The sequence below is a fragment of the Lethenteron reissneri genome, chromosome 52, assembly GCF_015708825.2.
Source record: "Lethenteron reissneri isolate LAM-NWPU_2019-01 chromosome 52, ASM1570882v1, whole genome shotgun sequence".
Classification (NCBI taxonomy): Eukaryota; Metazoa; Chordata; class Hyperoartia; order Petromyzontiformes; family Petromyzontidae; genus Lethenteron; species Lethenteron reissneri.
Window position 1 is genome coordinate 11,418,146 of NC_083830.1, and position 15,781 is coordinate 11,433,926.

The 15,781-nt window shown below is 52.8% G+C and overlaps 1 protein-coding gene across 2 annotated transcripts in view; it reads left to right on the forward strand.

Annotated features, from left to right (window-relative positions):
• The first annotated feature begins 428 nt into the window (after positions 1–428).
• The window catches only part of JARID2 (jumonji and AT-rich interaction domain containing 2), an 85,786-nt gene continuing 70,433 nt past the window's right edge, over positions 429–15,781 (forward strand). The window contains exon 1 of one of the 2 annotated variants that reach the window (XM_061573471.1): positions 429–1,619. In XM_061573471.1, coding sequence (XP_061429455.1) covers positions 1,563–1,619 — 57 coding nt within the window. In that variant the 5' untranslated portion in view covers positions 429–1,562. The remainder of the gene's footprint in view (positions 1,620–15,781) is intronic. The other variant, XM_061573472.1, reaches the window with a different exon arrangement.

Here is a 15,781-nt window from a genome sequence, read left to right on the forward strand (position 1 = left end):
GTGGTCTGTGGGGTGGCTCCGGACTCCACCAGGGGCGTGGTCTCACTTGTGGTGGGGCGTGGTCTCACTAGTGGGCGTGGTCTAATTATAGCATGGGGGCGTGGTCTCACTTGTGGTGGGGCGTGGTCTCACTAGTGGGCGTGGTCTAATTATAGCATGGGGGCGTGGTCTCACTTGTGGTGGGGCGTGGTCTCACTTGTGGTGGGGCGTGGTCTCACTAGTGGGCGTGGTCTAATTATAGCATGGGGGCGTGGTCTCACTTGTGGTGGGGCGTGGTCTCTCTAGTGGGCGTGGTCTAATTATAGCATGGGGGTGTGGTTGTGTTAGTCGGGGCGGTGAACCTCGTTGTTCATTGGCTCTGCAGCCTATGGGCGGGGCTTAGCCCGCCGCATCATTAGCATATGTTAATGAGCTACCGGGCACCCCATGTGCGCCGAGAAGATGGCGGCGGAAGCGTGGTCTCTTGTTCTTTTTGTTGTTGTTTTTGGTTGTTGTGATGTTTGTTGTTATTGATGCGAGGGCAACGGCGGCGGCGGCAACGGCATCAACAATCTCGGGAACGGGCAGCAGTGCAAGGGCCAACAACAACTCGACAGAGCAGACTTGGTTGTTGTGGTGGTGGTTGTAGAGTGGTGGTTGTTGTTTCTCGGATTGTGCTCTAGAAAGTTTTGCCAGGAGGAGGAGGAAGAGGCGGGGAGCTGCTTGTGTCAGCTGTTGGACATTTAAACAGCCATTGCTGCATACACAACATCGCCAGCAGTTTGCGATCGGCAACAACCAGCAGCAGCAACAACAACCAGCAGCAGCAACAATCAGGGTGGTTGGGTAACCCCACGTCTACAACCTGAAGCCGGTGGTGGAGTGGCGCCGCGCGAGAAGACGAGGTTGCGGAGAGCAGAGGGGAGACGGAGCGAGCAAGAGCGAGTGAAGTTGACGATAGAAGGGAGAGGAGGGTTCAGAAAGTGGCGGAGAGAGAGAGAGAAGCTGTCAAGTTGTGAAGGGGGAGACGCGAGCGAGCGAGCGAGCACGGGGACGAGTGCGGAGAGAGGGTTGAGGCGGAGGGAGACCATCTCGGCTCATGCCGCCGCCGCCTCTTTGACGAAGACGGCCGCCCCAGGAGGGCAAGGGGAGTGAGGAGGGGCAGGGGATGGAGAGCAGCAGCAGCAGCAGCAGGCCGCCTGCCTGGCGCCGTCTCCTCGCCTCGCAGCGCTGCGCGACTCGCCTCGGCTGACCGAAGAAGACGCGGCGGCGGCGGTGGTGGTCGGCGGCTTTGGGAGACTCCTCGACAAGAGACGCCTCGAACTTCACTCGCGAGTTCTTGCGCGCCCTTACACCCTCGTCACTATCATCCTCATCATCTACCTCGTCATATTTGTTGACTTGTTAGTTTCCTCTCGGTTCTTCCGTCAACCTACTCGGCCATTAACAATACCACCACCGCCGCCTCGTCACCATCATCGTCTCGGCGTTGTCTCAGGAGTTTTAGTTTAAAAGCCAAGCGGCCAGCAACAAAGAGCACTCTCTCGGTAGCTGAGGGGAGGAACCACGGCGGAGACACGAAGATGAGCAAGGAACGGCCCAAGAGGCACATCAGCAAGAAAAGACTGGTGAGTGAGCGGGTGAGTAGATGGGTGGGTGAGTGAGCGGGTGAGTAGGTGGGTGAGTGAGCGGGTGAGTAGGTGGGTGAGTAGGTGGGTGAGTGAGCGGGTGAGTAGATGGGTGGGTGAGTGAGCGGGTGAGTAGATGGGTGGGTGAGCGGGTGAGTGAACGGTGAGCGGGCGGGAGAGTGGATGGGTGAGTGAGTGGGTGAATGGGGGTGGAGGTGGGTTGAGGGTGAGTGAGAGGGTGACGAAGGAGTGAAGGAGGAGGTTGTCTAAGTGTGGCTTGATGGGACTGGTGGTGGTTGATGGCGAGTGGCGATGGGGCCTGATGAGAGTTGACGGGACAAAGTTGCTGCTGCTGCTGATGACGGTGGTCGTGATGATGGTGGTGGAAGTTGCAGGGACTTTTGGTGGGAGTTGGTGGTTAATATTGATGCTTGTTGATACTTGAGTATGGTAGATGTTGCTTGTTGATCTGTAATGATGGTCGTGTGATACATTATTTGTTCTTGGTACCTTGCCTATTGATGTTTGTCGTAATGTGGCCGACTAACGTTGATGGTGCAGGTTGATGTTGCTGCTGGTTGCGGCACAGTGCTGTGCTGGCAGAGCTGTCCTTGATATCGCTTGGTATTGTTGATGGTGGTTGATGTTGCCGATGATGACGATGATGTGGACGGAGGATGGGAGTTGAGTCCGCGAGACAAAAGGGCCACGCGTCCCCGGTAAAATGCCTCCGCCATCACCGCGGTGTTTAAAGGGCACGCGGTTTTCGGGGAATGCGGTTTAGAAGGCTGGGAGCTCTAAATTGCTGGGACTTCTGAAGGGCTCGGAGTTTGAACGGGCGGGTTGGGAGTTTAATGCAATGGCTGGGAGTTTAAAGGGCAGGCACATTGCAGAGTAATGAATTAAGGTCACCCACGTATGATTGTGTCCACGCTTCCTCCTGCTCCCCGTGGTTGGTGGTTGATCCAGCGGGTAGCAGGCGCCATTGAGTGCGGCGTCGATGTTGTCGCTGCTATCTCAGTGGGGCAGTAGCCAGGAGCTCCTGGGCTCGGTTCATTCTCTTCCCTTCGGCATGGGGTTCCTCCGGGTTCTCCATTTTCCTGTCACAGCTAAACTGGCGTACACAGTGGACCCGATATTGGCCAAACTCACATGCTAATGCTGTTTATAAATTCCCTGCAAATTACTCAATTGTGGATCACACAGTGATGTAACCACGGGGAGAGAGACATGCAAACTCTACATGTACTGTACAGGCGTCAGCGTCGGGATCGAACCCACGACCTCGGGCGAGGGAGTTAACATCTCGCTACCACAGCGCAGAGGCCGCAGCAATACCGCTCCCCTATCGCGGAAACCTGGTAGGACCCTCCTGGCAAGGGGTCTTGAGACTCCATGAGGCTTCCCTGAGTTGACCAGAGGCAGTGATCACAGTAATAATAAGTTGCATCACCACCATGGACGATACAATGAGGGGTTTTTTTTGTTACCCTCTTGGCTGGTGGAGAAATGTTTCCCTGCTGTGTGACTCCACCACGTGGCCCTGCCGCATCAGCTGGGATTCTTGGAGAGTCTGGAATGCGTGGGAGTTTATTTTATTTTTTTGGGGGGGGTCTCTTTAAACTTTTTTTTCATAGTTTCCTGGAACGATTCTGAAAGAAATTCCGGCGCACATTTCAGAAAATTATTCCCAAGTCCGGTGCCTTCGCCCGCCCGCCACTCGTGACGTTTCCACGCTAGGCAGGAGCACTTTAACTAACTATAAACGTTTTTTTACCAGGTCAGGCCCACTGACCTACATAGCTCTTTTTTTTAATAAACGACCTGGCCTTAAATGGATACTCCACAAAGTGGCTTCTCGTGTGGAAATGTATAGCAGCCAAATCCTCTAATCGCGTGATGTTGATTCTAAATGTGGAGGGAAACATTGGAGGACCCAGAGAAAAATGCACGCGACCACGGAGAGAACATACAAACTCTAAATATACAGGTGTCAGGGTCGGGATCGAACCCAAGACCTTCCTACATACCAAGCGAAGTAGTTCACATCTCGCCACCATGGCGCCAATGCTCGGGTGTTGAACTTTGGCTGCTTCATCAGAATGATACTACCATCTTGGCTGATGGAATGTGTACAATTAAATCTTTTTTTAGGTTTTGTTTTATGTGGAGAGACAAGTATGGGAAGGGTGCGTGCTTGTCAACGTAACTGTGATGTTTTCACGATGGTCGTTAGTGGAAACAAATCGAGAACGCATTGAAAGTGCGCACAGGAAAACACACGCTGAGAGACAGGAAGAAGAGTACGTGGATTAAAGAACACGCGCAGCAGGGGAGGGACATCACCATCATCAAACTCCAAACTATAAACTTTTTATTCTACCAGGTAAGGCCCACTGAGTTTTGTAGCTCTTTTTCAGAAACGACCTGGCCACAAATGATAGCTCAACAAAAATTGGGTTATCCTGTGGAAATTTATAGCAGCCAAATCTTAAAAGCATGTTGATTATAAATGTGGAGGGAAAAACCGGATGACCTGGAGAAAAATCCACATGACCACGGGGAGACAGACATGCAAACTCCGATATACAGGCCTCAGGGTTGAGATCAAACCCACGACCAGGCGAGTTGGTTAACATCACACCATCGTTGTACCTTCATGCAGCAGTTGATAGACCAAGATCATCATCCTCCAGACTGGTGAGTGGGGCTGGGGTGTAGGACACGTCACGGCCGGAAGGGACGATGATGGGCTATGGTCGAGACTGATCACGGATCCGCAGCCGTCCGAGAGAATTATAATAATATAATAAACTCAGTTTTTTAAAACGCCTTTTAATGCGCCTTTCAAGTGGGTAATCTCACAATGCCGGTAATTGATTTGGTAGTTGATTAGGGAGGAGCAGATGATCCGGGGAGGAGATGGAGTGGGGATGAAATCTCCTCGTCGTGCGTAGAGCAGCAGCTGCTGGGTTGACCGTTGTCGTGAGAGGGTGGTGGCTGCTCTGGGAGGAAGCGGCAGGCCTTGGTGCAGCAGTGGATAGACCATGGATCACGCCAGGCAGTGCTGTGTAGTCACGAGCTGCCCGGACACAATACCCGAAACATCTGCTGCTAGCTACGTGACTCCCTTCCTCGACTTTGTTATCTGCTGGCATCTGGTTTTAAATGCTCAGCCCCGAAGGCAAATATTAGGGGGGTGGGGGAGGCTGGGTGGGGGGTCGATAGAGTAAATATAACCCACAGCACAACCACACGCAGAACAGACGATGACTCCAGTCGCCTTCTTATCACTCTTCTGTCACTGCTACTCCTACGACGAGCGTGGTTCCTGTGAAATTCACTCGTTGATTCCTCCACCCATGTTGAGGACTCGGTCTGCCAGACTGTTTCATCTCGCGCAAAGGTGGCTCGTGCTGCCTGCAAACGCCCCTGGGGAAAGTGCTGTTAGCCGGCAGCTAGGAATGCCCACGGCATGGCAGGAGCTAAAGGGGGTGGGTGGTGTAGGTGGTGTGGCCGGCACCACGCCCGGCTGTCTTTGTCTCGCCACTGCTGATGTTTACACGCGCAGCAGTAGGTCATAATTTAAGGCTAAGTTTGGCGCTAGCAGAGAGGCCCGCAACTGATTCATATATTCGTCACTGGTGTTGTTGGTCTTGGCCGGGAGTCAAACTTGGGTCGCTGGGTTTGTAGTGTGGTGTAGTAACCACTGCTTCTCACACGCACAGTCACACACACACAATCCGCCAGTTGCACACACACACTCACAACTTCAGTCACACTCACGCAGTCTCTCTCACAGTCCCACATACAAGGACAAAAAAGATCCCCCGTATAGTTTTAACACTGTTGGGGCAAGTGCTATTAGGAGCACCTATACATGGCACACACGCAGGGGGATAGTGACCAGCACCACGCTCGGCTGCATTTATCTCCCGATTGGCGATGTTTATGCATCGCACTAGATACTCAATTGAGGCTGAGTCGACGTAGGGGAGGTTCAGGACCATTTCAGATCATCGTCACTGGTGTTGGCCATGAGCAGGAATTGAGCTCCGGTACCTAGGTCCGTAGCGCAGCGCGCTATTCACTACACTGCTTCCCATTCAGACACACAATAATACACACACGCGCGCGAGACATGCGTACACACGCGCATGCGACATTCGCACACAGGCGTGTGCGACACTCGTACACACGCGTGTGCATCCCAGCTCATATTCTGTGGGTTAAACAGCTAGCCGATATGTAGAATAAGCAGCTGGCAGAGACGTGGGTTAAACAGCTGGCAGAGACGTGGGTTAAACAGCTGGCAGAGACGTGGGTTAAACAGCTGGCAGAGACCTGGGTTAAACAGCTGGCAGAGACGTGGGTTAAACAGCTGGCAGAGACGTGGGTTAAACAGCTAGCAGAGACGTGGGTTAAACAGCTGGCAGAGACGTGGGTTAAACGGCTGGCAGAGACGTGGGTTAAACGGCTGGCAGAGACGTGGGTTAAACGGCTGGCAGAGACGTGGGTTAAACAGCTGGCAGAGACGTGGGTTAAACAGCTGGCAGAGACGTGGGTTAAACAGGTGGCAGAGACGTGGGTTAAACAGGTGGCAGAGACGTGGGTTAAACAGGTGGCAGAGACGTGGGTTAAACAGGTGGTAGAGACGTGGGTTAAACAGTTGGCAGAGACGTGGGTTAAACAGCTGGCAGAGACGTGGGTTAAACAGCTGGCAGAGACGTGGGTTAAACAGGTGGCAGAGACGTGGGTTAAACAGGTGGCAGAGACGTGGGTTAAACAGCTGGCAGAGACGTGGGTTAAACAGCTGGCAGAGACGTGGGTTAAACAGGTGGCAGAGACGTGGGTTAAACAGCTGGCAGAGACGTGGGTTAAACAGCTGGCAGAGACGTGGGTTAAACAGGTGGCAGAGACGTGGGTTAAACAGCTGGCAGAGACGTGGGTTAAACGGCTGGCAGAGACGTGGGTTAAACAGGTGGCAGAGACGTGGGTTAAACGGCTGGCAGAGACGTGGGTTAAACAGGTGGCAGAGACGTGGGTTAAACAGCTGGCAGAGACGTGGGTTAAACGGCTGGCAGAGACGTGGGTTAAACGGCTGGCAGAGACGTGGGTTAAACAGGTGGCAGAGACGTGGGTTAAACAGGTGGCAGAGACGTGGGTTAAACGGCTGGCAGAGACGTGGGTTAAACGGCTGGCAGAGACGTGGGTTAAACAGGTGGCAGAGACGTGGGTTAAACGATTGGCAGAGACGTGGGTTAAACGGCTGGCAGAGACGTGGATTAAACAGCATCACGGATGACTGCAGTCGTAATTTCTGTGTTTGTCTTTGTGGGGAGTGGTGGCACAGTGGTTGGCGCAATTCTATATATACACACAGTGGTTGGAGTAGAGGTGGTGCATCTTCCAGTCGTCAATCCATGGCAACTGGGTCTATCCCGTTACCTGGCAGCGTGACTTGCAGCCTTCACGTGACGGCCTTAAGGTGCACCTAACCTGGCACAAGCGCCATGGTGACGTCACCGCTACTTAGTGGCGAACAGCAGTTGTATACATACGCTCATGTGTGTACATTTGTATACACGTTTGTGTTTATGAATAACGTGTGTGTGCATATACATTCTTCGTGCTTTTGGAGTCCCTGACCCTCTGCTCACAATCATTATGGACTTTCATGATGGTGATCGGGCCCGGGTAAAACTACGTGGCCGGGAGTCTGAGCCATTCCCTGTTCACCTTGGGGTGCTACAGGGATGTCCTATGGTTCCCACATTATTTAGCATATTTTTCGATCACGTAATTCGTGAAGCCTTCGATGGCTGTACCGAAGGAATTTACATCTGGTACAGACACAATGGGAGGCTGATCGATGCCCGGGTGCGGTCAAGGGATGGCTCTCTATTTGTCAACCACGTTATGTATGCCGATATGGTAATTGCCGCTCACTCAGAGGAGTTGGAGGAGCTGCTGCTGAACCTGGAGCGTGCCACTAAGAGGTGGGGCCTTACCATCAGCCCCACCAAAACTAAGCACCTGCCTGGGTATTTTGTACCATCGGACACTCCACCCCCACAACTCCCCATTGGTGATGGGGTAGTTGTGGAGAGAGTGGAGAGCTTTTCCATACCTGGGCAGTGTGCTCATGACCGGCTCACTCCGAATCAGTCGAGCGGCATTATCTTTTCATCTGTTGTGTAACGCTGTGTGGAAGCTTCCTGATCTGTCGCTCCGCGCGAAGCTTTAGGTCTTCTCGGCCACGGTCATTCCCTCCCTTCTCTACGCTTGCGAAACATGGACCCCCCTAATGGAAACATTTAGGCTGGCCTGCCTACGATCCATCCTGGGTTTAACCAGGCTGGATTGTGTGAGCTCACAAATCCTTGAAAGATCTGGACAAGTCCCATCGGTGAGCTCCTCCGGCAGGCAAAGCTGCATTGGCTGGGTCATGTAGCCCGCATGCCCAGCCACCGCATGCCTAAACAGCTTCTGTTTGGGCACATAGAGGGAGCTAAACGGGCGCGGCACAGGCTAGAGAAGAGATGGAGTGATGTGGTACAGGAGGATGTGGAGCTGAGTGGACTTGCCGATGACTGGTACCAGCGGTGTAAGGATCGGCCTCAGTGGAGGAGGCTTGTGAATGACGGTAATGGGCAGTTGGAGGCAGTCGCCCTCCAACAACAACGGAGGGCGGGAGGAGTGACGCTCACAACAACGAGCGGAGCGCCGGATGGCTAAAGCACAGCGAGTTGGCACAGTAGGGGACACAGGTGGTGCATCGGCCAGTCATCTCAGTCTGTCGACCCGTGGCACCCTGGGTCTGCCCCGTGACCTTCTGCCAGCGGGCGTTCGACACTTCACGTGGCCTCAAGGTGCACATAGCCTGGCACAAGCGCCGTGGTGACGTCACCGGCACTTGGTGGCGAATGGCGGTTGTTGTATACATGCACAATGTGTTTGTGTATATATACACATAAGCTGGCCGTGTGTGTGTGATAGCGTGGTGCTGGTTACCCACCTCCTCATGTGCCATGCTGACCTTCATAGGTGCTGCTACTCACTCACAGCACTTGCCCCTACAGTGCGTTGAGGCTATACAGGGGATCTTTATCTGTGATGCAGTGCGAGTGTTCTCAGGCCGTACTCTGGCCCCCTCTTGCTCTAATTGCATTACTCTCATCCCCTGTCTCGAGTTCTGCAAATTGGGGGGTGGGGAGGAGGAGGGGCGCGTGGGGAGTGGGGGGGGGCTGGTTTGGCTGCGCTTGATGGTAGTCGTCGTGCTTGGATTGTTGCCGACCGGCACCCTACACTCGGCACTGTGCAATGTGTGCTGTGGCGGCAGCAGCGTCGGTGGTTGCTGGCGTCACAGAGCATGGCTTTCGCGCTGATAATGAAGTACGTGTCCTCGAAGCCTCCGTAGCCAAATGAGCGATGCCGCCGTTCCGTCACGGCGCTCGCAACAGATGGCGGTGAACCGGGAGATGGATGTCTCGACTACAGATGAGAACCTCGCTGTTAAATACGTCGTTCACCGTGTCCCACGTTGATCTTGTTTGGCCACGTGTGAGAACTCGAGGCCACGATGAGGTTTCATTTGCCGAGTGGCCTGGTTCAACGAAATTAACTTGTAAATAACGTAGGATGGCGGTGAAGCAAATAGAAAGGTGGATCAAAGCAACTGCGTTAGAGGAAATACAAAACCGTGCACACACGCTCGCTTACAATCGGCGTTCAATTAAAGACATTTCCTGTCACCAAAGTTAGCTCGGTCAAATTACTTTGAAAAACCGTTTGGTGAAATGAATGTACAGAAAATGTGATCGGAGGTCTGTTCCTTTCTTGCACATGATGGCAGCAGCAGCAACAATGTTGTTGTTCAGAAGCCACGTCCCAATGTGGAGGTCCTACTGCTGCTTCTGCTGGCCACGATGAGAGGACTTCAGCAGTGAGCGAGCTCGCGTCGTGTCGCCGTGCCTTCTCCCGTTGAAGGAACCCAGACTACCACAATGGGTTCACTGTGCGGTCCACTGTCGTTTTGGGTTGCATGGTTACAGTCGCCCTACTGTGGCTTTCTTTAAACTTTACATTCATGGGAGGTGGTACTGTGGCCTAGTCAGTCTTACGTGATATCATCATCATCGACTGAGTGGTCGAAATTCCAGGAATAATGATTCTGCTGCAGTGTTTGTCAGTTACTTGCTGGGCTGGTTGTATCGCTGAGTTATCATTGTGCGTGTGTTTTGTGTAAACTTGCCTTTTATGTAACGTGCGCACACAGCCTCTAAGTTGAGCTGGTAGGAGTCGGTTAAAGTGCCAGCAAAGTGCCAGCATTGGCGGTGCAGTCATGAACTTTGTGAGTTAATGAGAGGCTGTCTGAGTTGTTGAGGATTTGATACAAAAAATTATACACGTTTTTATTTAACTCACTCTGTCTGTTGTTGTATCCTCAAATCTTATAACTAAATTTTAACCTACTTCCCAATGAGGTATCGACTGCAAACTTGGTATATTTATGTCATACTGATGACAATACTATATTCTATCATTAAAACTAAAAAATATATTTTTAAACCATCTTTTTTATATGTTATGTTTCGCCTTGGCTCTAATTGTCCATGCTCAACTGACGTTGGCTGTAAATGACCACGGTCACTTACGTTATGGCAAGCTTCAGGGCCACTTCCTGGAGTCGTGGAGTTCTGCCATTATGAGTACGGTACATTTCATTAAAGCGTGTTTAAAAAATAAGTATTTTTAAATATTACTTATTGTAATTTCGGTGACCCCAGGATCCTCTCCTGCTAATTACACGCAATGCCAAATAACCAGCAGATGCTTTGGACTCTTTCCCGTTGCTGACGCTCTACGCTCAAAAGCGAGCATGGTTTTACACATCACATCAGCCACACCCATGGCCTTCCAAGCAAAACTCCAGACCGGTTTTCGACATTCAGCGTCCCATCAGCAGTCAGCTCTGCGTGTACGGATGCTGACAGACTGTAAATCTTTATCGGGATCATGCGCATGAGCGTGAGTACGAGTGGGGAGCAGTGGTGCAACAGTTGGCACGCTGCACTATGACTCTGGCGACCTGAGTTCGATTCACATTCATGGCCAACATGAGTCACGATTATCTGAACCGGTCCTGGGCCTCACCTAGGTTGATTCAGCCTCAAATGGGTACCTGGTGCAGTGTGTAAACATCACCTCTGGGGAGACAAAGGCGGCAAAGGTGTGGTGCTGGCCACCCACCCATTCGTGTGCCGTACCTGTCTTCATAGATGTGGCGCCACTTTGACAAGATGTTAACTCCCTCGCCTAGTGTACAGGAGGGAGTCGGTTCAATCCCAGCCCTGACGCCTGTATACTTGGAGTTTGCATTGCATATTCTCCCCCTGGTCGCGTGCATTTTTCTCCGGGTCCTCCAGTTTTTCCTTCCACATTTAAAATCAACATGTGTTTATAGAGTATTTGGTTGCTGTAAATTTCCACATGATAAGCCACTTCGTTGGGCCTTACCTGGAGTCTTGAGACTTGTTCACGAGAGTCCTGCCGCGTTCATGCAGCCAAGAGGTGATGCTGCTGCTGTGTGATCCCAGTTCGTAAATGTCCGGTGAAACTGTTCGGCATTGGCTTGTGGTTTATTTGGCCGATACTGTGTGTGTGGATTTAGTTATGGGAGAAAACCGGAGAACCCAGAGGAAACCGATGCAGAACAGGGGGAGAGAGAACCTACAAACTCAACTCACTCACTTTCACCCTGACACTATAGAGGAGGAGAGTGAACACACAAACTCTACTCAGAAAGTTCCCGAGTCTGGAGTTGAACCCAGGGATTCTGGCTGCGAGGTCGGCGAGATCTGTGCCAGCGCGGCGCTGCACGTTTTGAATTACGCCAACAAATTGGTAACACGCGTGGCTTGGTGGTCACCACCACCGCGCTCACCACCACCGCGGTCACCACCACCACCCTCGCCACCACCACCATGCTCACCACCACCACATTCGCCACCAGGGCACTCGCCACCAACAAAACCAAGCAGTGAGACCTTGGCTCTACACAAATCTGGTGGCGGTGACATGGGGGAGGCCGACCAACGGTGATTCTCGTGAAACGGATGCCATGGACGAACGGCCCCAGCGGTTGCCCCAGCGGCCCCAGTTGCAGCCCCAGCGGCGGTTTGAGCAGCAAAGCGTCGCCACCGTCTCGGTCTGAGTTCATCATCAATGTTTGGGTGGCCGCGTGGTGTTGATCCGGGCGCACTCGTGTCGCGAGTCGCTCCACCACCCGACACAAGAGTCACACGTTGGGGTGGGGAGAGGGGGAGTCGACTCGTAATGCTGCGCCACCACCGCACAGTGACCACTTCTCACGCTCGTAGAGGGAGGGGACGACTGAGAGAGAGGGGGATGACTCCAAGAGAGAGGACGACTCGGAGGCACCAGGAGGAGGAACCACAGATGAGGAGCGAGAAGGCAGCAGCAGCCACGTGCCAGTGTTACCAACACTTGCCCCAGCTCTACGGGCCTCTATGTATTGAGGTGTTCTCAGCCAATTAAAGAGCGTTCACAAGCGGGCACCGCGGCCGTCTCATTCACACATCTGGCCTTCCACATAGATGGCCTACAGTGCATGGGTTGGGCAGGGGGGGGGGCACGGAGCACCCCGGGGGGGGGGCGGCCCCCCGCGTTTCTCCCGTAATGCTTTCCACCATCTCCGCTGCTGCCTGCGTGAAAAGCCGCACCTGGGCACACAAAGGGACCCCCTAGGGAGCCAGGGACAAAGGGGGCGCCTCTGGGGGGGAGTGGGGAAGCGCCGGAGGTTGTGAGTGGTTGTACAGTGGTTGTGGAGTAGGTTGTGAGTAGTTGTGCTTTTACAGTAATTGTGGTGGTGGTTGTGGTGGTTGTACAGTGGTTTAGTGGTGGTGGTGAATGTTTATCGTTCTGGTTGGTGATGGTGAATGTTGTTTACTGGTCAGTAGAAATTCTGGTCGTTGGTTGTGTGATGGTGGTTCTTAAGGCTGGATTGTGTGCCGAGCTCACAGTCCCTTCAGCGAGCTCTTCCGGCAAGCAAAGTTGCGTTGGCTGGGTTATGTAGCCCGCATGCCAAGCCACCGCATGCCCAAGCAGCTTTTGTTTGGCCGGGTAGAGGGGGCTAAATGGGCACGACATGGGCTGGAGAAGAGATGGAGTGATGTGGTACAGGAGGATGTGGAGCTGAGTGGACTTGCCAATACCCAGTAACAGCAGTGTAAAGATCGTCCTCTGGAGGAGGAAGCTCGTGAAGGACGCTGCTACTGGGCAGTTGGAAGCAGTCGCCCTCCAACAACAACGGAGGGCAGAGGAGCGATGCTCACAAAAAAAGCGGTGCATCGGGTGGCTAAAACACAGCAAGTTGGCACAGTTGGTGGATCTACCAGTCATCTCAGTCAGTCAACCCATGGGACTTAGGTCTGTCCCATGACCTCCTATCAGCGAGCCTTTAATTCTTCATGGTGCCTCAAAATGTACCTGGCCTGGCACAGGCACCGTGGTGATGTTACCACTTAGTGGCAAATGGCAGTTGTTGTGGTTCGTTGTTGTGGAAGTTGTGAACGGTGGTGGCTGTTTTTGAGTGGTTGTTGGTAGGTGTTGGTGGTGGAGGTTGTGAATGGGTGGATGGTGTAATGTCAACAGCATTGGCTCAGCACGTACAAACTCCTTTAACATTCAGTGTCCCATCAGCAGCCAGGCTTGCTTGAACCAATCAATGATGCACTCCTAATGAGTGGCTGATGGGATGTGCAGCACATGCTGACGGGATGTGTAGAATGCGTGTGAATGCACACATCGCGCTATCGCCTCCATCTCCTCTCTGTGGTGGTATACAAACCGCCTTTGCACATCATCAGACTCATCGCCTGGTGAATCCTCTCTTTCTCTTCCCTTCATCACGACAGCCCCCGGGGCATCCCCATCCCCCCTCACTCTCTCTCTGTTTCACAGAGACAAAGCATAGCGAAGTATGACTAAGAAAGAGGGGGTGGTGGGTGGGGCTATCGATGAGGTGAGGTGGAAGAGTAGATGAGGGGTCGGCGTTGTGGGTGGTCAGTCGCCTCCCTGTTACTCTGCCTTCACTACAATTGCCATGGGCACTTGCTGGTTCCTCCTCCCATTTTGAGGACTCGGTCTGTATAGACGTCTCATCCAGCACACGGCGTTCGACCAACACTACCACACGGTGTTCAGTCACCACTACCACACGGTGTTCAGTCACCACTACCACACGGTGTTCAGTCACCACTACCACACGGTGTTCACTCACCACTACCACACGATGTTCAGTCACCACTACCACACGGTGTTCAGTCACCACTACCACACGGTGTTCAGTCACCACTACCACACGGTGTTCAGTCACCACTACCACACGGTGTTCAGTCACCACTACCACACGGTGTTCAGTCACCACTACCACACGATGTTCACTCACCACTACCACACGATGTTCAGTCACCACTACCACACGGTGTTCAATCACCACTACCACACGGTGTTCAATCACCACTACCACGCGGTGTTCACTCACCACTACCACACGGTGTTCAGTCACCACTACCACACGGTGTTCAGTCACCACTACCACACGGTGTTCAATCACCACTACCACGCGGTGTTCAGTCACCACTACCACACGGTGTTCAGTCACCACTACCACACGGTGTTCAATCACCACTACCACACGGTGTTCAGTCACCACTACCACACGGTGTTCAGTCACCTACCACACGGTGTTCAATCACCACTACCACACGGTGTTCAATCACCACTACCACACGTTGTTCAGTCACCACTACCACACGGTGTTCAATCACCACTACCACACGGTGTTCAATCACCACTACCACACGGTGTTCAATCACCACTACTACCACACGGTGTTCAATCACCACTACCACACGTTGTTCAGTCACCACTACCACACGGTGTTCAGTCACCACTACCACACGGTGTTCACTCACCACTACCACACGATGTTCAGTCACCACTACCACACGTTGTTCAGTCACCACTACCACACGGTGTTCACTCACCACTACCACACGGTGTTCAATCACCACTACCACACGATGTTCAATCACCACTACCACACGGTGTTCAGTCACCACTACCACACGGTGTTCACTCACCACTACCACACGATGTTCAGTCACCACTACCACACGTTGTTCAGTCACCACTACCACACGGTGTTCAATCACCACTACCACACGGTGTTCAGTCACCACTACCACACGGTGTTCAGTCACCACTACCACACGGTGTTCAGTCACCACTACCACACGATGTTCAGTCACCACTACCACACGGTGTTCAGTCACCACTACCACACGATGTTCACTCACCACTACCACACGGTGTTCAATCACCACTACCACACGGTGTTCAGTCACCACTACCACACGGTGTTCAGTCACCACTACCACACCATGTTCAGTCACCACTACCACACGATGTTCAGTCACCACTACCACACGGTGTTCACTCACCACTACCACACGGTGTTCAATCACCACTACCACACGGTGTTCAGTCACCACTACCACACGATGTTCACTCACCACTACCACACGGTGTTCAATCACCACTACCACACGATGTTCAGTCACCACTACCACACGGTGTTCAGTCACCACTACCACACGGTGTTCAGTCACCACTACCACACGATGTTCACTCACCACTACCACACGGTGTTCAATCACCACTACCACGCGGTGTTCAGTCACCACTACCACACGGTGTTCAATCACCACTACCACGCGGTGTTCAGTCACCACTACCACACGGTGTTCAGTCACCGACACCATCACACTGCAGATCACAACAACTAACCTACTTACTTCCCCAATCACGTATTCACTTATCTACCCACCCACCCACTCACCACACTCGGACTGCTCCACTCTGGAATCCCCTCCTCCCATCACCATCATCACCACAATCATCTCCTCTTCCCGAATGCAATGATCACCTTGCTGAATTCAATAGACGTCTTGTTACCATATTACTCTTACCCAATACACACCTCCAATGGTGTTAATTGTTGCTGCCCGCATGATGTTGTGGGTCTGTGCTTAAGCAGCCGTGAATGGAGCGTCGGGTGTTTTATGAGTCGACGATCGACGTCCCAG